Source organism: Aspergillus thermomutatus (assembly GCF_002237265.1).
Source record: "Aspergillus thermomutatus strain HMR AF 39 chromosome Unknown NODE_345, whole genome shotgun sequence".
Lineage (NCBI taxonomy): Eukaryota > Fungi > Ascomycota > Eurotiomycetes > Eurotiales > Aspergillaceae > Aspergillus > Aspergillus thermomutatus.
The window spans coordinates 164-24,617 of NW_020798395.1; the positions used below are offsets into that span (position 1 = coordinate 164).

Here is a 24,454-nt window from a genome sequence, read left to right on the forward strand (position 1 = left end):
TCCTCGGCGACGCGTCTCCCGCGCCAGCGTCGGGATTTGGGGGGCTCCGGCTTGATTTTGGGTTTGATGGTCGCCTTGATAGAGTCTGTTGTTGAAGCCTCCCCTGTGGGATGGGCGTCATTGCGACTAGGGGTGATGACGCCAGGCTTCTCGTGCTGGGTTGCAACTTCCTGCACGCTGAGGGTCGAGCATGAAGCTGGCTCCAGATGCATTCCAAGGCGCTGCACCGCGCTCGGCTTGCGATGCGCATCTGACTTGGGCGAGTCCGCTCCACCAAGTCGGGTGGGTGATAGAGCCCCAGGCGAACTGCCTACCGTGCTTGTGGGAGTACCAGACTCCGCGTCCGTCTGGGCAGCATCGATCGTGGAGTCAAACGATGCAACGCTCTCCTTACGTGTCTCAGTTTCGGCGTCTCGCAACCAGTCGACTGTTGCGCATCGGAGGACTAATCGCCTTGTGGTTTCGTCGGCTTCTTCAAAGTGCAATATTCTCTCGACGTCGCCCTCATTGCTCGATAGCAGGCCCCGGACCAAAATATTGAGCATGTTCTTGAGTTCTTCGCGCTTGTAGTGTGGAGGATACTTCAGTTGCGTGTGAGCGAGCAATGGGTAGAGAACGCGGAGGTACGTATGTCGTAGGGCGGATGCCTCTTCAGGCAAGTCGAGAAGATTTCGAATCAGAATGTCAACCAGGACATGAAGATCATTGGTGTAGAAGTATTCATAGGTGCTAGGGGTTGTGAATATGAGGTATAGAAGCTTGAGTGTGAGAAGCTGAAGAGATGTTTCCGCTAGGAGTCGTTAGAAAATCTGTCACGCCAAAGGAGAATCTCGGAGGTTGGTACCTTCTCTGTTGATGAGGAGAATAATGTTCTCGCCGAAAGTCTTATAGAGATTTCCATGCATGGCCAAGACCTTGATGACCTTGTTGGTCAACGGACTCGACGATTTATCGTCCACAGGATCATGCGCTGAAATCATGAACTGCTCGTTAAAAACCAACTACCACTCGGGTCAGTAACATACTTCAACCCTGCAGGGCCAGCTCAAGCAAATACTCACCAAAACGCGAATCACAGGATAATGGTAGGGGTCGCTGACATCGTAGGAGAGATCTTCGATAATCTCAAAAAGTCCCTTAATAAAGTCATCGTCGACAAGTACTACCCAGCATGCGTTGCATATTAGCCGACTACCTCCAAAAAGCGAAGCCACCTGGAACACTCACCGAGATCCTCAATTCTGATCCGCTGGATTCTGGACATTTCATACAGCAAGTCCATCAGCATGCGATGAAGCGCGGCCTGATTCTCCCCATCCTTTATTTTGTAGACTTGCAAGAGCTCCAGCAATCGCGGGAATGAACCCTCCGCATTCATCATGCGAAAGGACTCCTCATGCTGCCGGCCATCGAACAGAAGGAACGAAACGATCAGATGTAGCGTGTCCGGATCATCCTCCTGCGAAACGTCAGCGGGCCCGATTGCTAAAAGTCTGCATACCGCTCCTGCGCACAAATCAAGACAGAACAACGGGAAATAAAGCCCTGGGACGGACGGAAATCATCCAGCGCATACCTGCAACAAGCCATATATCATCTGTCTTCGTACGTAGTCCGCATGGGCGGTAAAGATACTCGACGCGAGTAATTTATACGAGCAGCGCGAGACCTCGAACGGCGAATTGAGGTATTCATCTGCGATGGCCAAAGTCAAGTCAGCCCTCCATTAGATCGGAGAAATCATTAAAAGCTCGTTTTCAATCCATGCTGCCACCAAATTCCAAAAAAAAAAGTCTCCGCACCTTTGTACTTCGTGGCCAAACTCAAATAAGACCGGAGCGCATTATCGATGAGGTCCTCGGAGGTGCAAGGAGTAGAAACAATCTCTTGAAGTTCTACCAAACACACACGTTAGACGCGACTGGACAAATCTCTCAGATGATGAGAGCAAAGTAAAGCATGAAGAAACAGGTAAAATCTCCAGTTGTCGACCAACCAACCAACCAAACTCACCGTCCCAGAACTGCTGCTCGTTCTCCAGGGAGACCTCAAACTCCATTTCCCACAGCTCGATCGTCGTCGTCGTCGTCGGACTAGTCGTCTCTCTGCACTCATCCCGTCTCGTGCCCGGAAACCTCTGGTTGGGAGGGCTGCTCCGTACGAGGAGGCTGGAAACCACGAGGGGAAACTGGGAGACGAGCGCTAATGATGATGACGACGAATGTGGCCAAGGCAAATCGAACAGGGCGGGCGGCGGGGGACTTGCGGCGATCCACCGCTGTCTCTGCCGTATTGTCTTACTGGACTTCATGGTATACAAAGCGCAGGATATCCTACTCTGTACCACTTTTGATGAGAAGACTTCGCTTTAGAGGTATGGAGAGGCCGAGAATCCATGCTCATTATGACTACTTCAATTCTCATTTCCCCCATACTTTCCTCGTAGCCCTGGGTATCAAAGCCACCACGCTCATTTTGCTTCATCATCTCTTTCATTTGGCAGTCTCTCAGCTATATATGTACACATTAAGTCAAACATTAAATTGGAGCAGTAACGGTAGAATGGATGAAGAAGAAAAGATAACGGGGAGTGACAAGCCAGCCACTGGAAAGAAAATGTCATGTACTTTGGAGATGGTATCGATACTTCTACATCAAAAAAGGAATTCACATGAAGGGGAATATATACCCTGACAAAGAAAAAAAAAAGCGGTTAATAGGCCGGACGTTTCAAGGGATGAGCTTCGGTGTTGCTGCGAGAAAAGTCAGTTATGCCTCTAGCAAGAGTTGCTATCGAATACTTACAGAACATAGTCGTCAAGGCTGACCACGCTCGGGTCGGCAAAGAGAAGATAGAAGTATTTCAGCGTCTCGGCAAGCCAGAATGACTCCATGGTATCCCGCATCTTGGACTTTTCAAGGGTGACATCGTTGATGGCAGAATGTGCGATTTCAGTGCGGGTGTACTTGGATACAGCTTGGAACATCTCCCATCCCTTTTCTCGCCAGTAGTTGTCGCCTGTTATGCGGAACATGTAGAATACGGACTCGATGGCCTCCGGACGAAGGAGGTATGCGCGGTTCACAATGCGAGTGACTCCCGGCGGTAGGCGTTCGTTCATGATTCGCTGGGTGACATATACATCATGAGGGACGGCTTTATCATTAGCATCTTGCTTCTTGATTTCCTCTTCGTCATGGTTGATTAGGTCGTCCGTAGTTGCCGAATCAGCGATGACGTGCCATTTTCCTGTCGACGAGTCACGCCTACGAATTCCATTTGTAGTAGATCTCTTAGTTGAGCTGCTGTCTTTCGATTTCTGCTCGTTGGCTTTTTCCGCGTCCGCGATCCGCTGTTCTTCGTTAGGGTCGAGCGCATTCCAGTACTCGGTCTCGTTCCAGACACACGGCTCGCCCGTCTTGCAGGGAACGAGTAAGAAGTTGTCGGGCATGATGCCCGTTTTGGTGGCCCCATAAGCCCAGATACACGCATTGGTTAGTTTAGTGGCGAGGTCCAGATCCCCCTCGATACCAAATATTTTAGCACCAAGGGCAAACATACCACCCGCAAAGCAGCTCAGATGAGTTCCTTCGTAGGTCATAGAGACACTGTTGGGGACCTGTTCCGCGATAGGGTGCGTCAGGGTCATGGTGCTCAAGAACCGAATATCATGCTCGTCTTTAACCATGGGCTGAAAGAGGAGATGCTCGCGCGCCGTATCCATGGCTTTCTTGTACATCGCGGGGTATTGCTCGTTGAGACCGCCCAAAATCATGTACTCCTTGGGAAGGTACTCATAGGTCGAATCGCCACGGGCCCCGAGCCCGAACTTGTGTTTCGAGGAGGAAGGCGTGTTGAGACCTCCTGTGCAGGCCTTATCACCAGAGCTACCAGAAATCGCAGAATTGACGCTTTCATCCGGGACATTGTCATAGTTCGCCGGCTGCGCGTCGATATGTAAGCTACCAGCGTCGCGCCGCTCAAAGAATTTGGCATAGCTTTGTGCGTCTGTTGGCAACGGCCGTTCTTTTTGCGCTAGTGAAGGTGTATGCGTGAAAGAAGGTACAGGAGGCGCGGAAGAAGGTGTGGAAGAAGGTGAGAAGGGAGGTGCCGATGAGAATGCAGGCGTATGCAGAGGAGTAGACAATAATGCAGACGTCTCGGTATCAACCGCATCATCGCGAGGGACCTCGTGATTGAGCTGTGAGGCAGCGGTCCTGCAACCAGAAGCATCGATTTTGAGCGGCCACAGACCAGGGAGCTTGGTTTGACTCTGCAGTTTCTCGAGCTCGTCAGTGATCCGTGCAACGGCATCGTAGTACTTGTCTTGCTTAGTCAATTGTGCCAGTCGCGTGAACTCGACAGAGAGCGAGCCTATTTCTGCAAGGGTGGTGTCAACATCAGCAAGATGAGGTCGAGCGGCGTATTGCCTGTCGTTTCCACCTATCAGTCAGTCCTTCAATTCACTCAAGCAAAGACAAACGACAAATTGAGGCCTTACGGGGTCCACTTGTAGAACATGGTCGGCATGCGATTAGGCGTATCAAAAGCACCCATCACGATGTCCGCCAGCTCAACGGCTTTCTCGAGAAGCACGTCGTATTTGTGTCCCGAAATATCATAAGCGCCGAGCAATCCTCCAAGATAGCGGATGACCGTTTCAAAGACGGGAATCTCGTCCCTCTTGCTAGTCGTGAAGTCAATCTTCTTCACCTGATCAACGGCAATGGCGAACTCTTCCTTAAGGTCCATGATCCAAAGAGTATCTAAGGAATCCACAAGCGTGGCTGCCCATCCCATGAATGGGTCTCTGAATCCGCCCCGCAGAGGTTTGACCTCATCGTGCCCCATCGCAGAAGTCTTGTATCCATTCCAGGCATGCTCAAAGGCCGCCTTGATGCTCGACAACCGCTGCACCCGCTGTATCTTATCGGAGGTTGTCTCGTCTCTGAAGACAGCTTGCACCTTCGGCAGCGCCTTGGATTTACCAGTCGGCAATCTGATGAGGTCTTCGGGCGCCAGAGGATAATGTTCTTGCATCTGCTTCCAGTGCACGGTAGGTCGATTCGTTTCGGGAAGGTCCACCTCCAGTCGTGCGTGGCCGTGATAGTTCAATTCGTATGAGGGGACTTCTAACCCGTCTCCCTTGGCACGTCCATTGTCACTGGATGATGTTATGGTCTGACCGGCGACCGAACCATCCTTGGACGTTGCTTGACCATGGGCATCGGACGCGAGATCCTGCGGGGTTTTTGAATCGGGAGCAGCGGGCTTCTCTACTTGCTGAGTCTGGGTAGATACTGATTTGGAGGTGGTATCATGAGAGGAGGGAGATTCGGGTGCGATGGGTTCTTTGTTGTCGGGAGCAGCAGGGGGTGGACTCTGAGGGTACGTCTTGGGCCGATCGACAGGCGCGGGGACGCTCAAAGTACTCGCGGACGTATCGCGGGATCGGGAGAAATGAATGAAGATCAGCACGAAGATGGCCGCGAAAACCAGCGAGATTCGATAGCGACGGGCTCGAAACATGGCAGGCAATTGATAGCGACGTGATCACAGCTGAGACACGCAACAAAGGCAAGAGAAATCGAAATCTCAAAAGGAGGGACAAAAGAGGCAAACGAGTGACAGGAATAATGAAGGGATCACGAGACACCAAGAAAAGGCCTTGGAGTCAGAAGAAGAATAATAAAATTCACCAAGAATAAACAAATCTACAAACTGAGCGAGAGGATGGAGGAACCGAACCGTCAAGGTCACTCATTCTACTCCTCTCCTGAGGCCGAACAGCAGAATAGAAACCGCGAACAGGCTCTGGCTGAAAAGATCATATCAATGTCATGACAATCCTCCGAAATCAAAGTCTCGGATAATAAACCAAGAGAGTGATGGACCAGACTAGACTATCTGCTTAGTGGAAGCAAGGAGGGTGGAAAAGAAGCGAAACCAACGGATGCAACAGCCAAGAAATCGCCAACACAGGGCATGTCAAAGCTGAGGGAGATTTAAAAAAAGATGCCCATCCTCACAGTGTCTGATCTATCCCAGTACTTGCAAATGATGATGGATCAGACTGTAGTTTCCTTAGTCCTTTCTCTCCCTTGATATCTACTCTCGGACGCCTTTCTTTGTCCGTGATATCAGATCCATGTCGCACTCGCGGTCCCCGGATCAACATCCTAAAGATCAGCGGTCGGAGTCCAGACTTTTGGACAGATTGAAAAGGGCGAGATTAGCCCGTGGAAGCTGCACAAATGGATGGATCCAGATCCGATGATCCCAGCCCTTTACGTCTATCTACGACCGTGATGAGGATGGCGACTGGAGCTTAGGATGGTCCTACTACGGATACAGAGTAGGTAGATATGGCAGATAGATAATGATCGAGTCCATCATATTCTCTGGACGCCTACAGAGTATGCTTTTAGAATTCATCTCTGCAAATGAGTATGTGTTCTGATGGGTTTACAGAGTAGATACGGAGTACTCAATCCTCAATAATGCTCATTTTATTTGACCCATCGCCGACTACCTTACTGAAAAGAGATAATGATTAGGTACTAACTGATGGGTCCTTCAGTCCTTCATGATTCGTCTATTTCTATTTATATCCAGGGGTAATTTGCATTTAAATCATGGAATAATTATGATCCATGGATTGTGTCTGTAGATATCAGTCCAAGAGACTTCGTCTGCTTCTTGAACAATTGATGACTCGACTGAATAATACTAGCTGATAACTAATCGAATTGCCAGTATGGCTCATACTGGTGTTGGTACTGTACATAACTATTCACTTCGGACTGCACATTCATTGCATGTTGCCGCCTACGGAGTACTATAGACGGACGGACCTCTTTGTAAACCATCCGAGTCAGAGGCATCTAAGACGCTGGACGAATATCATTGTAAGCATTGACAACCACATAAATCTTAAATTCTATCCTGTCTCAGATCGCCATGGCTAACGCTATAAACCAACCGCTGTGCGTCCTCGACTGTCCTTGTTGACCCTCTGGAATTGTTGAATCAAGCCCAAAACGCCGGCACCCCCAGCAATGGCGTCAACATTCTCTCCGCCCTCTCCTGTGTTCTCATCATCTGTGTCTCCCGTCAAGTTCATCCGCCACGAGTCCCCTAGGTTGCTGTCGCTAGTGCCTACACCACCCGCGCTTGATCCTCCAGCGGCATTAGGAGCTTGTCTTGGCTGGTCGCTGCGTCCCGTGGCTACCGGTGACTCATCGCCATCCACTATTGTCCCTGACATGGGAGGGTGCGCCCGCAATGATCTGTACCGCGGAAAGGTTGCTGCGCGGTTCGTTCCTCGAAACCCTGAAGTTGATGGCTGGTGATGCGGATCTAGGAGTACTGAAGGCGCCGGCGATCCATGGTCACCTAGACCAATCGGACCATAGCGAGATGGTCCGAATACAGATTGCTGGCCCATGAAAGGGCCTGCCAGCCCATGCCGAGTCTGGGTTTGATCGAGCCGGTCGCCGATAGTTCCCATCTCGCCCGCTGGTGGTGATCCAAGAGTAGGAAAGGCGGGCGGCGGATGAAATTGTCGTTTAGTAGAGGGGTGGCTGCCGCGATGATTGGCACCGTAGTTATCCAAGAACCCATAGTATGAGGCCAACATTTTGCCATCTTTGGTAGAGAAATAATCGGCTCGGAGATCCTGCCTCGCCGGGTCTCGTCGATCACCCGGGTTGATCACATTGGTTCCCTTCTTGAAATCGAATACAGCAAATGAACAAAGGTACCCCATTCCATCCACATGCACGGTGAACTCCCGAAAGAAGTCGATGAGGCGATCACTGCATTTGGGTAAGCTAAACCAGAGTATAAAAGGCGTAAATATCATGCTAAGGATCTCCTCCAGGAAGATCACGATTTTCATCTGGTAAAGCTCTGCAAACTCCCTCCGAACTTCATCGCTATGCAATCGCCCTTTCCAATGACCTGGAGCATAATGGGTGTAGTTGATCACTTCAAGTAAAGCATATTCCGGATCGAAAACAGTTGTCTCTTCCGGAACAAGGCCTCTGGCGACAGCCCAGACAGACCCAAACACTCCAAGGTAGAAAAGAACTGTTCGGTCATGCGTGATTTCGAATCCCAAAAACAGTTCTGGATCCACGATCGAAGCCAAAGCCAACACAGACGCCAGTGCACCCGACACAAACGCCACGAAACCCGCGACCTGCACAGTCTTATCTTTCGGAAATTGGTCCACATAGCGACTAGCAAAAGGATAGGACATATTGATTCGGCGTTCGAAGAGGTGCCAGAGTTCATTAAATTCGCGAAATTTCCATTCCGCCAGCGGGGTATATTGGCGTGAGCCGATCTGAGAAGGGTTCCTCTTGTATTCGTTGAAATAACGAAAGAAATAATGCATCATGAAATAGACGACAATGAATGGCGCTACGAATATATTCATAATGCCTGCGAAGATAAATCGTCGTCGAAGGCCCTCGCTCAGCGCCTTTCGATGAGTGTCCTTCAAAAACAAAGTCCGAACTTGGCCTTGTTCGTTGAAGACATAGTCCATTATACATAGGTTAATATTCCACTCCAGGGTCTGAGAAAACAGTTGCCTATTTCTGAAAAATGGGATGGGAAGCGTCAAGTCTAATATGTCTTTGTTGAACAAGGCGATAAGATAATTTTCCTTGCGCATCAGTCGATTGGCAATGTCGTGAGCATCCATTCGCTGCTTAGACTGACTGCCCATGAATTTACGGTGTCTCGCAGACACCGCACCGGCCGTCGCGGGATTGGCGTCCCTGAGGGTCATGAGTCGACTGACAATCTCTTGCCATGATATAGTTTGGATATCGGTATCAGAGACTCCAAGCAAGTAATAATAGAAGTCATGCATGTGTTTCAGCCTTCTGATATCCAATAAGCACTGGAAGGCTTTTCCAATCCAGAACAACGTGAGTAACCAGAGCAGAAAGGTGGACGACAGTGACATCTTGGTGGTACATTGCTCGATCAAGATATCGTTCAATTTCTTGCTCCCGCGAACCTTGTGGTAGTCGATGCAGTTCGTGAGAAATGTGCTGAATCCTACAACGAATGCAAAGGTTCTATTCCTCGGTCAGAATGCGAAATATAACCAAGTGAGGGCGAAAGCACGAAGCGACTTACAAGAGGCTCAAAACTCGGTTCAACAGGATGGACCAGATCCCGTTTCCGAGGAAATACGTGTACACCTCCTTTAGGAAGTTGTCTAGATTTTCAACATTTGCCCACATCCACATTGCCTTCTCTCTCGGATCCACTGTGTTCAAGTTGGGCTGCCCCAACGACCATCGTACACCAGGGGTGCGCCTTCGATCGGCATTGTGTAGGGGCTGTTGTTCTCTGGCTGCTCTCCAGCGAGCTCGATCACCGCGAGTTGAAGGTCCAGGGAGAGGAGGCTGTCCATCGTCGGGAGGGAGGTGGGAAGTAGGAGGTGGAGGCAACCGGGATTTAAGATCGTCGTCGTCTTGATGCCCTTCTACGAGAAGGGAAGCCGGAACATCATCATCGCCATCCTCGAAGTCGTGACCCGATGAAGCTGCTTGTGTCCACCGGGGACGGCTAGGCTGGCGATGACGAGAATTTGACTTGGACGGCCCTGCGACAGAAGCTTTCCGAGGGCTCTTCCTACTTATGAAGGCATCGTCCAGGCCCGGCAGCCTGCTCCGCTCAGCATCGGCCATGGCGTCCTCGAGTTCACGATCGCTATAAAGCTCTCCAGGACCATCCTCCAGAGTTAATCCCGCGCGCTCCTCCACATCTGATGAATCTGATGTCGCATCGTGATGTCGAATCGTCTCGTATACAGACGGTGAGCCGTTCGGAGGAAGGAACCGGGATAAGATATTCGATGTCATCATCTTGATCCTGAAAGTGTAGACATGGAATCAAAAAGGTGGATGCGTAAATCTTCTGTAAATTTCAGCACATGGCAGCGACTTATAAGTCGAGAGCCCAGATCAGCCACGGGCCATTCGAGAAGCAATCCCAGGTGCGTATGCTGCACAAAGAATGGTACGAATCAGAAAAGACGACAGGCAAGTCGTCAAGATTCTCGGCATCAAATTGCGTATTGCAAGAGTTCAAGCTCCCCTCTGAAGCTTGCGTAGAGGATTGAAGAAATGTTAGGACTGTCTTTCCACGAAGGTCGTTTGACCATGCATGGCCGGTCGATCTGATGACCAGTCAACCCTCATGATAAGCTACCTATGATGCAGGCGGTAAGGGTCAGAAGGGAACTTCCTCCACATGTTATTTGGATGCCTGAGGCTACAGCATAGGTCAGGTGATGATAAACGGAGCGATATCCTCAGAGTGCATCAGACTATCACGTGACTCAAGATGAAATGACTCAGCTATTTCCTGTTTCGTTGACGACATGAGTCAGGCGAAGGTGGGAAACGAGCCAGTGATCAGGTCGTTGATTGGCCACAGCAGGTCCGATGGCTTAAACGAAGGCTTTTGTCTACGGTGGTCTACTGTCTACCTAGGTAGAAATCTAGGGTAGATCTGGTTTGTGCGGGGTGCAGTTGCTTGCTTGCTGCTTGCTTACTTTTGGGAAAGTCTGGAAAGAGGCCTGGAAGCTGGGACGATGATTATATCGTTGAATTTGCCTCATCTGTGTGAGACACAGCGGACCATGCCCTGAATTCTCTTTCTGTCCTCTCTATGTACACGGGGTTGAGGGGTATCATTCAGAAAGATTATTATTATTATGGAGACAGTGCCAAATCACTCAGACGGCCGAAGAATTAATTTCTGTCGATGATTAGGTGATTTTGACTCTCCTGGGCTCCACCTTCGCAGAATTACTTAGACCTCAACCATCATCCAATTCCAACGGTTCATCAGTCTGGACTCCTGAAGCTTAGTCTTACTACCTTGATTTCTTTCCTCCCGTTTGCACTTAACTCGTATGCGGAAGCAAGAATCAGAGTGATAGGTGGATACGAAGAAGCTTGCCCTGGTGATACTCATTTCCTGGTGTGTAAGTCAGCGACTTTCCTTCTAGCTAGCAGTCAGTAGGTCTCCATGAGCCCGGAACTGACAAGCTATAAAATTCCGAACGTTTGCCGAGTTACGATACCTAGATGAGTCCTAGAACCCAAATTCAAATCGGCTTGGGCTTTTTAGCTTTGATTCCTACCCCCACGTACAGACTCGAGTTTACGGACTACGGATTGCATAGAGGCTCGGGAGCACTCATAATGGTCATCCTTATCATTGGTCGCAAGCAAATCCCGAGTTGAGGCCCGAGGGGCATGGCCCCTGACTCGTAAGGCCCATCGACTGTCGACTTTACTTTAGATAGACGATGACTTCTACAGTTCTACTTGTACGTATTCGGAGCCGTTAAAAAGACCAGAGCATAGTCTCTAGGTAGTGATGACGAAAATAAGATGATGTAATTGGTATGAGGCCACAGTTTACAAAATAAAACCTTCCCACTTATTGGTTGCTGAGATAGTCCCTGGCAAGGTGATTCGCCCATCTATCTCAATCATGAAGAAGATGATCATGTTGCGATCAAATAGTCCCAATAATAGTTGCATGATATCGTAGACTAGCTTTCAAGAAGTCCCCTATGACCAAGTAAGATTATGAAGATGTCCGATCTGCCTCCAATGCTATTAGAAGTCACATCATTGGGTGGTTGAACATACAATAGGTCTTTGATGCTTTTCACACACCCTTGGGAAGCTTCATGTTATCTCGAGATACTGCTCGAAGAGAGATCCCTGTCCGGGGTAGTAAGCATATTCTCGCCACTTTAGCACAAAACCAGGGAGAGAAGATGATAAGACGACAATTTAGTGGTCAGGGTACTTTGTCGGCTATCTCATCTTCGTCATCCTTCCCTTCAGGCTTCATTCATCCTTTTGCACCTGAAGAGGCCCAAAGAACTGAAGGCTTGTTTCCCGCAAATAAGAGCTCTTCATCCGGGAGATAATTGGTGCAATAGAAATTGACGTACCGGGAAGTCAACAAGCCATTATTATTGTCATGTCATTGTCTTCGGAGTCTTTCTGCACCATATCTAATTAGTGGACCTCATCCCAACTCCCCTCTGTCCATCCCGCTTCAGGCTGGATTGCCGGAAACCACTTACCTTGCCTACATTAGACACCGCCTCCCGCTTAGGACTTAGATACCCACCGCACTGCACCACCACGACTCACTCATCCTAGGTAGATACCTGGGCATCCTTTTGATTTCAGCCGGATCTGCAACGTACAAAGTCCTTTCTTTCTATCCATTGTATATTTCCCAATTTTCATCATTTCTTGCAAACAAAGAAAACGAAGCCATCAAAGAACAGCAGGCTGATGAAGGTGTGTCTTTCTTTTCCCGATGGATGATCCGTCCAACCTAGCTACTACCTAGGTACTAGGTAGGTACTACCTCTTCCCTCTACATCCAATGATATCACGTTATTGCTCCAGTCCAGCACACGGCCAGTCGGCCACCCCAATGGCCTCGTACCAACGGACCGTTTCTCCAGACTTTCCCTTTTCCCACACCACCTTGCCGGGCTATCCTAACGATCATGGTTCTTCTAGCAGTGACATTGTGACGATAAACTGGTCGTTGGTGAAGGTCTGGTTACTTGCCATACCTTTCAGCCATTTCTTCAGCTCTTCCATACTTTTATTCTGCCGCCCGCGCACCCCCTCTCCCCTGAAGCGACATTTCGCGGATTGCGGCCCTTTCGCTTTGTCGCTCGATCGCCCAACGCTGGTATCTCAACGCGCCTCTCCACCTTAAACCGAATGTGCGACTACACTCAGAATCTTTTGCTTGGACTCCATGCGTTCACTTAGCGACCCATTGGACGACAAAGGCCCTCAATTGTTCGAGGACGGTTGCGCAGCGTCATTTGGGTTTCAGCGTGCTGCAAGGTAACACTCTAGAAGCGAAGACCTTGAGGTGTGCGTCCGCTTGTGCGTGCGTTTTATGTGGGCTGTGTGCTGGTCTTGATCTGCGTATCGTACGTTTCGTAGCGACCTCGTCTGAGTGCCGCTGTCACCGTTTCCATTGTGTGTCGCGGGCAAGATGGAATCGGAAAGTTCGAGTTCAAACGGGTTCAAGCGGACCTCTGCCCACCACAGCATCTACAGTCGCCCAGTGGAACGGCGTCCCAGCAAGAAGTCTTCCTCCAAAGACCGTCATGGAATGGTCTACCCCGATAGCTTTAGAGAGACGAGCATCCGGACGGTGACGCCGGATTCCTCCACCGAGACCGGCAATCATTCCCCTTTGTCGGAAGCTGAATATATGTCTGGAAGTGCTGCCCCGTCACCCCGTGCCGCATACAGAACAAGAGCACCCGATCATGAATCTCGTCGCGATTTTCAACCCTATCATTCGGCAGGAGACGAGGATGAGGGCCAGGTGGAATTACGGAGCCAACGGGCGCGGTCCCGCACCACGACCTTGGATGACCAGCGCAGCGAAATCTCCCCCAACTCCTTCCTCACGAGAACTCGAAATCGCCTTGGTTCCATCAATACCGCTTCTCCCCAGTCCAAGGCCTCAGAAGACCAAGCGAGCTCCATTGGTTTTCCATCAATACAACCGGCTCCTTATTTCAGCCAGACGCTTGGTCGTCAACGTTTGAGTCGAAATCTTGGTAGCTCAAGCGTAGTCACCAGCGTCACTGCGAACCCGTCCTCGACACCCTTGTCAAGCAGCGATGCCTCTAAAATACTTCAGCTCATGAAAACAACGTGTGGAAGAATGCATGGTATTCTGTCATTCCGGACATCTTCTACCACAGCCTGGACGTCAGGCTACTGTGCTATCAACGTTGCAACGGGGAGTCTAATATATCAGGCCAAGGGAGAACCTGCGCTTGCAAAGACATTGATTCCGGACCTGCGTGGATGCCAGGTTCGCTCGCTTGTCGATCCAGAGACGCGAACGAACTATCTCAAAGTTTCCACTTTCACCTCAGGACTGGGTATCGAATTGAAACCCCACGTCAATGAAACATTCGACTCTTGGTTGGCCGCCTTACTGTGTTGGCAGCCGATCCGACCGAAAGGCGTGCAAAACAAGATGACGAAACCTCAGTCGGTAGCGATCGGAGAACGTCGCCTTGCGGACCGTCGGCGAAATTCTGAGAGCACCGTTCACAAAGATGCGGCCATTATCAAGGTCGGCAAGATGCTCCTGTGGGACAGACCGAGTGCATCCAGTACACGACCCAATTCCGGCCACCGTGTTTCGACATATCGTCAGCAAAGGGCCCTATCTTCGTCATGGCAGAAAGTCAGCTGCACGTTGCAGGAGAATGGTGCATTCAAACTCTTCACAGAATCAGACATCACTTTAGTCACTTGCATTCAATTGTCTCAGTTATCTCGTTGTGCGGTGCAGCAATTGAACGAGTCTGTTCTTGAGGACGAATTCTGCATTGCCATCTATCCTCAGTATGCGGCGCATTCTGCGTCCGGATTGACCCGCCCGGTGTATCTTGCGCTAGAAAGTCGAGTGCTCTTTGAGGTCTGGTTCGTTCTCTTGCGCGCTTTTACCATTCCGGAACTCTACGGTCCGGAACTCCCTGTCGAGGAGAATTCGACAAATACAGCAGGGTCAGGTGATACGAGCTCGCCGTCTACAAGAGACATGTTTCGAATTGAAAGGATGCTCTCGGTTAGAGTGACAGAGGCAAAGCTGCAGCGTGACAGGCCAATTGAGGAGACACCAAGGAGCCGGAAGCAATCAAGGTCTCACAGCAACCCGGTTCCGGCACCCGCTGTCAGCGACTACTACACAGAAGTTCTTCTCGACGGGGAAATTCGAGCGAAGACAGCCGTCAAATTCCGCACGTCCAACCCTTTTTGGCGCGAAGATTTCATTTTCAATGATCTTCCACCTGTCCTGTCACAGGTTTCGATACTCGTCAAGACTCTCAACCCAACCCAGAAAGACTGGACGCTCATCGCCCACGGATCCTATGCCTTGCACCAGGATGCAAATGCCATGCATGCTTTGGATGATGTGGAGATTTCGTCACATGATGCCACGTACGGACGGGTGGAGATACGGTTGGATGACTTGGAGTCTGGCGTGGAAACCGAGAAGTGGTGGACCATATTAGATGAACGGGATCAGTCTGTCGGGGAGATGCTGATGAGAACTCGGATGGAAGAGACGGTCGTTCTGATGTCGCATGAATATACGCCCATGTCCGAGATCCTGCATGCCTTTACCAATGGTCTTACGATCAACATGGCTCAGATCATCTCCTCTGAACTCAACCAACTCTCAGAGGCTCTACTCAATATCTATCAGGTCTCGGGTCAGACGGTTGAATGGATTTCCGCACTGGTTGAGGATGAGATTGATGGCGTTCACAAAGACTCGACTGCGAATCGACTAAGGTATACCACAAGGATCCATTCGAATGACTCAAGGGAATCAGGTCAGGATCGAGAAGTTCTTGTCAGGGACTTGGGACGAACGGCAACCGTGGAGGCAAATCTTCTGTTCCGAGGGAACTCCCTTCTCACCAAGGCACTGGACTTGCATATGCGTCGGCTCGGGAAGGAATACCTCGAAGAGACTATCGGAGAACGGCTACGCGAGATTGACGAGAGTGATCCTGAATGTGAAGTTGACCCTTCACGAGTCCATCGTTCAGACGACCTGGACCGCAACTGGAGGAGCCTCGTCTCGCTTACCACGAGTGTTTGGAAGTCAATTGCTGGCTCCGCTTCTCGCTGTCCTGCAGAGTTGAGACTCATATTTAGGCATATCAGAGCTTGCGCAGAGGACCGCTATGGCGATTTCCTGCGAACGGTGACATACAGCAGCGTCTCAGGTTTCTTGTTCCTGCGATTCTTCTGTCCAGCAATCCTGAACCCAAAGCTCTTTGGATTGTTGAAAGGTAAGATTCCTCGTCTCTCCATTCTCTTAATCTCGTTCCTTCCCGCTAATCCTAGCAGATCACCCTCGCCCTCGTGCTCAACGAACGTTGACATTGATCGCCAAAGCCTTGCAAGGCCTTGCGAACATGACGACGTTCGGCAGTAAAGAGCCGTGGATGGAACCAATGAACAAGTTCCTGGTTGGCAATCGTTCCGAATTCAAGCAGTTCGTTGACTCAATCTGCGCGATTCCTGCTGACCGTCCTACCCCTATTGTCACACCATCTTATGCGACGCCGATTCAGATTCTCAACAGGCTGCCCCCTACCTCCCGCGAGGGCTTTCCTAGTCTCCCGTTCTTGATCGACCACGCAAGGAGCTTTGCAAACTTGATAAGGATCTGGCTTGAAGCAGCGCCCGGGAGACTTGCCGAGCTGGAAGAGATCGATCCTGCCGTTAAAAAGTTTCACGAGCTGGCCCTTCGTCTCCACCAACGTACCAAAGACTGTCTTGGTAAAGCGGAACAGGCAGAACGCCCGAATGGGAATCTTGAAGTCAAATGGGAAGAACTAGTGGATTCCATGGAACGAACGGCGACTTTCTATGATGACAGCTCCAAGACGACAACACCGGCGACAGAAACGGCAATTGCAACGCCAGCATCCGTTGCTGGGAGTCACAGAAACTCGATTGGCTACTTCGCTTCGCGGCCTTCGCTCCCTCGTCGGTCCACAGATTATGGTCCAGACGCTGAGGAGGAGACTCCTCCGAGCTCCTCGTCAGCAACCTGGGACCACAGTCGTGTGCCCTTTTCAATGCCCCGCTGGTCAGACACTCGAGACAGCACCGGCAGCTCAAAGAACTCCTCCACCTACTCTCTTGAATATTCTGACCCCTCCAAGGCGCGCAGATCTAGCATGACGAAAGAGACGACAAGCAAGTATCGGTTCTTTGATTTTGTGCCGGCCTCGTCGAGACGCAAGGCCAAAGATCGTGAGAGTACTCAACAGCACTCGCGCGAAGAACTACGAAACGAGTTCTGACGTACGAGTCCTTACTAGCTTGTCTACTTCTTGGTCAAATTATATCCGACGTGTTAAACGGTCATGATCAATATATGGAGCATGACATTTCTTGTGTTATTCGCTGATATTATATCAAGCCTCACTCGCACTCTCAACCTGCCCTTTGTTATCGCCGGAGCGTCACCTTCGGTCCTGGATAATGAATGGGATATACATGACTCCCACAGGGAAACAACAATTGAGAGAAGACTTTCTATTGTGTATAACAAGGAAGGCCTTCTGTGAGCAAAATCTTGCATCTTCTGGTGTATATTCTACTTCATTCCCGCCATTGATCCCATGTGTTGATGATCTGACGTTCTCTCCCTTCTTGGATTTCTCTTCCCTTCTACCCTGATCATTGTCCTTAAATAGCATTTGTCACGGTGTTGATACCCTGCTCTGATAGCTGCTTTTTTGGCTGGAAAATGTCAGTGTGGCCTTCCATCTCGTACACCGTTGTGGACGGAAAGGTTTTGCTGGACTTTTCCATGGTACAAAAACAGTTCGTATTCCTTTGTGTACATAACCACTTTCACCTTCGCATAGATGAAACAACTACTATTCATCCGATACTTCCTTCTTGCGCTTCTGCTGAGGTCGAGGTTGCATTCGACCTAATGGTCCGTGTAGACCTATGTAATAGATTTCGCACAATGCAGTACATGGGATCGTAGACAAGTGAAAGGATCAAACCGTCCTTGAGACTGAATCATGTTCGGCTTTCATAGCCCAGATACGCTTATGCCATAGAGATACTTGCAAGTAGATATACACCTTAAAACGCGGCCACTCAAAAGCCTAAACTTGAAGGCCAAACAATATGCAGAACGGCTACATCTGTCCATCGCCATCTCCTGAACAGCATTCACATCCACAGACATATCTTGCCGCTGGCAGTGCCGCCCGCGATCCAGTTCTTGCTGCGGTGGAAGACAGCCACGGCAGGAACGGCGGTGATACCCTCGCCTCCTAACTGGGCGAGCTGGTCACCGGAGCTACTGTACACGTCCACGAAACGGTTCATGTTTCCGATGCAGAAGCGCTGGATATGGGATTGCGGGTTTGCTTGCCATTGGGGACGGAGGCTGCAAGACATTTCATGTTAGTTTTTGCGTGAAACGGCTTGAAGATGGTATTGGTTGGGGGAAAGCATACATGGTCACCCATCGTCCTGTCTGGCAGTTGTGGCGGACGACCGTGTCGGGTTTCATTTCGGTGTCTGAGAGGGTGTGTCCTGGTTTCCAGGTGGCGATGCCCTTGGACCCGAAATCGTAGATCTTGAGCGTGTCGTCGTAGGAGGACGTAGCGACCTGGCCGGCGCTGTTGAAAGCGGCGTGGGAGACCGAGAGCCGGCTGACGTGCTCGCCTACGGGAAGGGGTTCATCGTGGGAGAGCTTGCGTATATCCCAGAGGCGCATGGTGCGGTCGAGCGAGGCGGTTGCGAAGTAGTGCGGGTGCGTTGGGAAGAGCGAGAAGCCGCCGATTTTCTTCTCGGAGAGTTGCCAGGTGGCTACGGCGCTTCTGCGCGAGGCGCGGGTGTCGTAGCGGCCGAATGCGCCGTCTAGGGTTGTCCAGTAGAGCGTGTTGGGGTCGTCGGCTGCCATGTCGATGCCGGAGATGGGGATGTCGTCTGAGGTTGACTCGGGGGCGTATTTCTCGACCGAGGTTGTCTTTTCCAGGTCCAGCTCGCGGATGGAGCTGTCGTAGCTGGCGCTGTAGAGGTGGGTTGGCTTTGAGGGGTGGACGTGCATGGAGCTGATGGTTCGTGTGTGTGGTTTGAGAGTGGTCAGGACCGGGTCTGGGTCGTCCTCCTCTGCGTCTTCGTCGTCTTCGTGCTTGACGCTTGAGATTGGCTTCTCTTGCGAGGCGTCTAGAACGCCGAGGTTGCCCATCTTGTCTCCGGCGAAGATCAAGGGTTTGGCCTCTGATGGGTGGAACGTCATTGTGTAGACTCTTTCGGGGGTGAGCTTGATGCCTGTATTGCCTTATTGTTAATATTTCTAGCCACAGCATGTCGCAGTCCACGTGGAAGGTCAACGCACGATTAGGTTCCCACGCCTCCCACAGCTGCAACCCGCTCATCTCCTCCCTCAGCGCCTTCAGCTCCTTATCGGTCGTCTGCTCAATATCCTCATCACCAAAAGTCCGCTGATACGGCATCGCAACTCCCTTCGTCACCACATCCACGCCGATCAGGCTATCACCGCTGAGCTTCTGCCCCGACACAAGCATCTCACTGAACGAGAACGCATCCGACTTGCGAACTCTCTTCGCCCGCTCCGCCTGCTGCGCAGCTTCGTACTGCTCTTCCGCCTTGCGTTTCGCAACCTCGCTCTCCGCCTTAATGCCTCTCAACCGCGAGGACATACGCCGCGGCACTGGGGCCTCATCTTCCTTCTTGATCTTCTTCGGTGGGGGCTTCTTCTTCGGCTTTGTCTGACCTCCTGGCGAGCTCCTCGCTAATTTGGGTGGGAAGAGGCCGGACGACTGGGCGTCCAGGGTGAGCTTCTTGAGGAGCGCATCACGCTCTGCGATGTTCGCGAGACGCTGCTTTTCGAATTCAGAGAGCTCATTATCAGCGCCCATGATAGTGACTGACTTGCGACCGCCCTGAGCGTCCGCTGTGTATATCAATGCCTTGATAATGAAAGGAGTGGTGTAAATTCACGCAAACCAAACCCGCGCTTCTGCCTGAAGAAACGCGTGCTGCAATGTCGCGCTATCACGTGATATAATGAGATGGTGCTGAATGGAATTGGGACAAGTGATTCAGTGCGATTATCCTTTTTGGTTTCATATGAGAAATATAATCATAGGGAAAGAATACAAGATTAATAAAGAATAACGGTCTGCGGTATATTTAGTATAAAAAGCGTAGTTTTGCGCTACCGACTATGCGGTCGACCTACTCCGTTGTCATTCTGAATTTCTCCGACTTTTCAATGGACTACATCAGTTTTGCAGCTTTACTGTCGAGACTCAACGCCCAGTCCCTGGTCTTTGCGGTCGTGGTGTACAATGCCGCTACGCATCTCGCGCACTTGCCTGGCACTGGCGACAATTAACTCCCCCGTCCCATTTCTCTACCAGACCCGGACACTCACAGCGCCGCTGCGCTATGCAAAATGGAATGCCCGACAGAGCCGATCACTTCAGTCGACATCGACTACCTTCACCACACCCGAATCGAGCCTAGGTAGAGGCGAAGAGACTGTTGATGATAGTGAGAGTTCTGAAAATGCCACATCTGATTCTCCCTCCCAAACCCCGAACAATGATGGCCGTCGATCCCGAAAAAGTTACCTGCAGAGGCGCGCAGCCACGGTCTCACAATCCCGCCCGCCCTCCTTGCGACCACGCCAAAAGGCACTCACGATGACACGCACCGAGAGGAAGGCGTTCGGTGATCTGCTGGAGCAGCTGGGTGTGGAGGAGAAGCATGATCCGGAGTCAGCTACGGGGGGACCACAGAAGCCGGCACTAAGCGACGAGGAACGAGACGAGATGGCTCAGATCTCCGCTATCTTTGACTCTGTGCTTGAGGATATTCGGAAGAGAAAGCGGCGCTCTGCACCTTCAACGGAGAGTGCCGGAATCCGCAAGCCGGGGACGGAGGTGGATGAGCCCGCGTCGACTTCGGAGCTGGGGCCCCAGGAGCAAGCGGGTGACTTGAACCCTCCCGAGCTGCGCAGTGATGATCCTGTCTCTATCGAGCGGGCCATTCAATTCACTGTGCAAAGGGAGTCGGCGAAGATCGAGCGCGCGCTCCGTGCAGCGATTGACGAAGGCAAAGGGGATATTGGGATCTGGGAAGTGTGCAAGGAGAGAGTATTCTCGATGCTACGATATCTCGGAGATAGCCGATTACCGGAGGATAGTGGCGCCTCGACGACAAGCTCAGAGGACGAACGAACCCGAATCTCCCACAGCCCTCTGGAGGTTCCGGAATCCGTGCCTGTGGAAGCAGTCGTCACGGTACTCTACCCGAAGATGCTCCTCGTGGCATTCCGCCTTCTCAACTCGCACTTCCCGGGCTCGCCCTTGATCAGTCAATTCCGCTCGACGATCAAGTCGCACGGCAGGACCTCAGCGGTGCTGGGAAGTTCGACGGGTCTGTATAACGAGCTGATCTACTTCTACTGGCGCGGGTGCAATGATCTACCCGGTGTTGTATCGTTGCTGAAAGAAATGGAGACTACAGGGGTGGAGCCGGATGAGCGGACCTGCGGGCTGCTCAAGGCTATCTCCGAGCAGCGGGAACGGGACGTCAAATACCATTGGAAACGGGCGCGTCGCGAGGACCAGAATCGGAGTTCGCTCCGTGATCCGTGGTGGGATATGGCGCCGAATCGGACAGCCGTGAGGGAGTTGTTTGGGGAGGATGGGTGGTTGCAGCGACTGGAGGCGCGTGTGGAGGAGATTCGAAATCTGCCGAGCTCGACGAGATTACTTGCAGATAGGTTTAATCTGTAGTAGTAAGTACAGTCGTCTGAAGCTTTGTCTCCGAAACACGGGGAGGCAGACGAAAGAAGGTGCGTATTATACAATGCAGGAATCCTACGTTAGAATATGAATACAATATCCACTCCACTTGTACACAGTCGAGCTTGTACCCCTCCAGACTAGATTAGATCTTCAACCCCCAACTCCGTCCCAACCCCACAGCAGTGGAACCCATGAAGCCCAGGCACTGCTTGATACCGGTAATCTTATCACCGATATACTTGTTATCCTCAATCCGACGGTCCACAAAAGCCTCTGTAGCGGAGAGATCCGGACTCGAGTCGCGGGTCATGACAACCTCGGCGCTGGCGTAGATGGCCGAGATGGACAGTCGTTTGGTATACCATGATGCATCGACCGAGGCGTCTCCAGCAAGATTCAAAATATCAGAGGACAGAGCATGCAGCTCAGAGAGCGACAGAGGGATGTTTCCAGCGAGGGACATGAGAGCCAGGGCCTGGGGTAAGCAGTGGTAATTAGCACCAATCGAACGTATACAGTGCAATACCTAAGCAAGAAAGAAAGGCAGAACTTACACCCTGCCACTGATGTTTAATCTCTGCATTCATCCGCAACCGCTCCATGATAAGCAACTTGGTCTTCTCCTCGACAGACAGTGCCTTGCCCTGGGACGCAATTTTCTCAAATAATCCGTTCTCGACTTTCCCTCGCAAAAGGCCGCGCCGACTCGCCAGCCAGAAAAGGACGAGATCGAACTCGCCGCGCGGGAGCAGCTGGACCGAGACATCGAGGAAGCCTGCGTCGCGGGCGCCGAGGGTCAGAGCTTCGACTGTGAAGCCGTGCTTGGGCACATGGTTTAGGGCGGCGGAGAGGATGGTGGTTTGTGAGTTTGTGTATTCGTGGGGGGGCAGCTCGGGGTGGTATTGCGAGTGGTAGGATCTTTTAGCGATGCATCGTTGCGGTCGCGAGAACAGGGTTTGTTGATGGATGAGACGGCGTGGTGAGCTTTGAGGGTGGTATAGATGGCGGGACTGCAGGGCGATGTAGGAGGACTGGATCAGGCGAGAAGTGAGGGTGATAGAGGACGAGAGGAGGGTGTTGATTTGTCTTGTGGAGCAGCGAGAAAGGGAGACAGGCTGGGCCATCGTTTCTGATTGGAGTGAGTACTATATTTCTGATGGTGATCTCTTGTTGGTAGATAGTCTTTCAAAAGTGCCGTCGGAAAAGTTATTGGTGGCTTGGATAGGATGGAACTTCGGGCCAGCCGGAGGAGGAATCTCGGTATAAGCGGTGGTCTGAGCTGAGCCAAGCTGATCTTCCTGTCAGTAATTCGTTCTCCGATGATTGATATGCCGTACTCCGTACTCAACAGTACATAAGTCGTAGCATTGAGAGATGGTGTTATGCTTTGTATCGATTGTTGATAAGGAATCATCTTCAGTCGATGATGACTGAATAGAAATGGTCCCATGTATCGGCTTGCATTGTATACTTGAGTTATATATTTTGTTCGTACAAATGCCGTTTCAGCCTCGAGAGACAACACTAAATTCGACTGGCTACTGGTCTATGAGTGACTAGCATTTCCATAAGAATATCCGAGAAGGAATCTCATTATGATTAAGTTTCCGACAAATTCAGCCTGTACTCTTTGCCTTCTAGGACTCCCATAGGCCAAGAGGATTACATGTTTGATCATGGTTAAATTCTCCATTTGACAACACATTTATATACACCTAGAAAAGCTAGTATAATCACAGCTGATCATCCACCCAAGTATGCTACAGCGCTAACTACTCCAAATTGAATCACGTTCGGCTGGCCTATAATTGACAGATGGTTGGCGGCTGCCACAGGCTGAGGACAGTGATTGTTAGGTACTTGTAGTAAAAGTACTCCGTAGTGTAGCTTTTATCAAATCAACAGAATTCCTCGACGTTTCTGTGATCAGAGAATTGAAAATAAAAAGTAGAGTAGATCAGTGTCAAATATCAATAGTATCATGAAACAGACTACTACTCCGTACTTGGACCCCAGGTGCGTGGCCATTGGACTCATCCACTTTTTCCGCTTCCGCGTCTGCTCAGCAGCTTCTTTCCACTCCTCGTATCAAAACAATCAATCAATCAATCCTCTATCAAAAAGTCTTGGAGATCCCCTCTTCCTCCACAATTCAGATATCCTGAATCGCTAGCGGGTAGATTACTCTGTTTCTACAACTACTACTGACAAGATTTGCACCAACCCGGCTTGATATCAACAGTCCCAATCAGCTTCCCTTGGCTTTGGCCTCTTGTTTTCTTTTTTCTTTTTTCCCCCCCATTATCTCCCTCCGTCCCCTCTGATATTATCGCCTCTTATTACTCTAGTTTCCCCCCTACTTATCGTTCATTTGCTGCTCCCTTCCCCCAGGTCTGAGAGCCCATTCGCTCTTAAATCCAGCTTCCGACAGTCAGACCGGACGGACACCAAGCAGGACAGACCAAGACAGACTTTCAACTCGGGAGGATCCAGATTCCAGACCATCCCATCCCATCTGGTTATCATCGTCAACTGTCACATCACATCGCACAGCTGACAACAATAACACAACACAACATCATGGGTGGGTGATTATCTAGAGCTTCCTTTCATTCGCATTTTCTTTTCTTTTTCAAGGCATCATCATCATCATCATCACCACCACCACCACCGCCACACAACAACATGTATCCCTCTGTACCTAGAGTATCTCCTTCATTGCTTGCATCTCCCCTCAATTCCTCCCCATACACCTTGTCTACTACCCGACGGAGTACTGTGCCTATGCCTGTCCTCTTGTCAGTCAGCTAGCCTTGTGTTGCTCTGCTGAACAATCACCTCCACCTTCCTTTCTGTCAACCCCCTGTCTTGGCCTCCTCCAAGGCTACTCTCAGTCCAATCACTACTCATGGTACTGCACATACCATCGGCTTGACACTTGCGTTCAGCATTCAACACATCCTACTTTGTAGTACTCCCTCCTTCCCTCCGTTCCTTTC

The 24,454-nt window shown here is 50.8% G+C and overlaps 7 protein-coding genes across 7 annotated transcripts; 2 read left to right on the top strand and 5 right to left on the bottom strand.

Annotated features, from left to right (window-relative positions):
• Positions 1-844: 844 nt before the first annotated feature.
• Positions 845-2,311, bottom strand: CDV56_100327 (uncharacterized protein; the record flags this gene model as incomplete). Its single annotated transcript, XM_026753946.1, has 6 exons — positions 845-1,001; positions 1,062-1,162; positions 1,228-1,459; positions 1,577-1,695; positions 1,803-1,895; positions 2,014-2,311. Coding segments are annotated over 6 exons (1,000 nt in total), but the record flags the coding sequence as incomplete, so codon positions are not given.
• Positions 2,312-2,713: 402 nt separating this feature from the next.
• On the bottom strand, positions 2,714-5,530 carry CDV56_100622 (class I alpha-mannosidase 1A; the record flags this gene model as incomplete). Its single annotated transcript, XM_026754241.1, has 3 exons — positions 2,714-2,753; positions 2,806-4,431; positions 4,503-5,530. The coding sequence occupies 3 exons, from the start codon at positions 5,528-5,530 to the stop codon at positions 2,714-2,716; spliced, it is 2,694 nt and encodes an 897-aa protein (XP_026610195.1).
• A 1,441-nt stretch (positions 5,531-6,971) lies between these two features.
• Positions 6,972-9,891, bottom strand: atgI (autophagy protein ATG9; the record flags this gene model as incomplete). Its single annotated transcript, XM_026754908.1, has 2 exons — positions 6,972-9,096; positions 9,158-9,891. The coding sequence occupies 2 exons, from the start codon at positions 9,889-9,891 to the stop codon at positions 6,972-6,974; spliced, it is 2,859 nt and encodes a 952-aa protein (XP_026610196.1).
• Positions 9,892-13,084: 3,193 nt separating this feature from the next.
• CDV56_102155 (GTPase-activating protein BUD2) lies at positions 13,085-16,946 on the top strand (the record flags this gene model as incomplete). The annotated part of the gene is made up of 2 exons (XM_026755774.1): positions 13,085-15,923; positions 15,982-16,946. 2 exons carry the CDS (start codon positions 13,085-13,087, stop codon positions 16,944-16,946), a joined length of 3,804 nt encoding a protein of 1,267 aa, XP_026610197.1.
• Positions 16,947-17,835: 889 nt separating this feature from the next.
• On the bottom strand, positions 17,836-19,556 carry CDV56_102774 (WD domain protein; the record flags this gene model as incomplete). The annotated part of the gene is made up of 3 exons (XM_026756393.1): positions 17,836-18,055; positions 18,126-18,945; positions 19,013-19,556. The coding sequence occupies 3 exons, from the start codon at positions 19,554-19,556 to the stop codon at positions 17,836-17,838; spliced, it is 1,584 nt and encodes a 527-aa protein (XP_026610198.1).
• A 432-nt stretch (positions 19,557-19,988) lies between these two features.
• On the top strand, positions 19,989-21,443 carry CDV56_103033 (uncharacterized protein; the record flags this gene model as incomplete). The annotated part of the gene is made up of 1 exon (XM_026756652.1): positions 19,989-21,443. One exon carries the CDS (start codon positions 19,989-19,991, stop codon positions 21,441-21,443), a length of 1,455 nt encoding a protein of 484 aa, XP_026610199.1.
• A 154-nt stretch (positions 21,444-21,597) lies between these two features.
• CDV56_103222 (uncharacterized protein) lies at positions 21,598-22,579 on the bottom strand (the record flags this gene model as incomplete). The annotated part of the gene is made up of 2 exons (XM_026756841.1): positions 21,598-21,930; positions 22,010-22,579. The coding sequence occupies 2 exons, from the start codon at positions 22,577-22,579 to the stop codon at positions 21,598-21,600; spliced, it is 903 nt and encodes a 300-aa protein (XP_026610200.1).
• Positions 22,580-24,454: the final 1,875 nt, after the last annotated feature.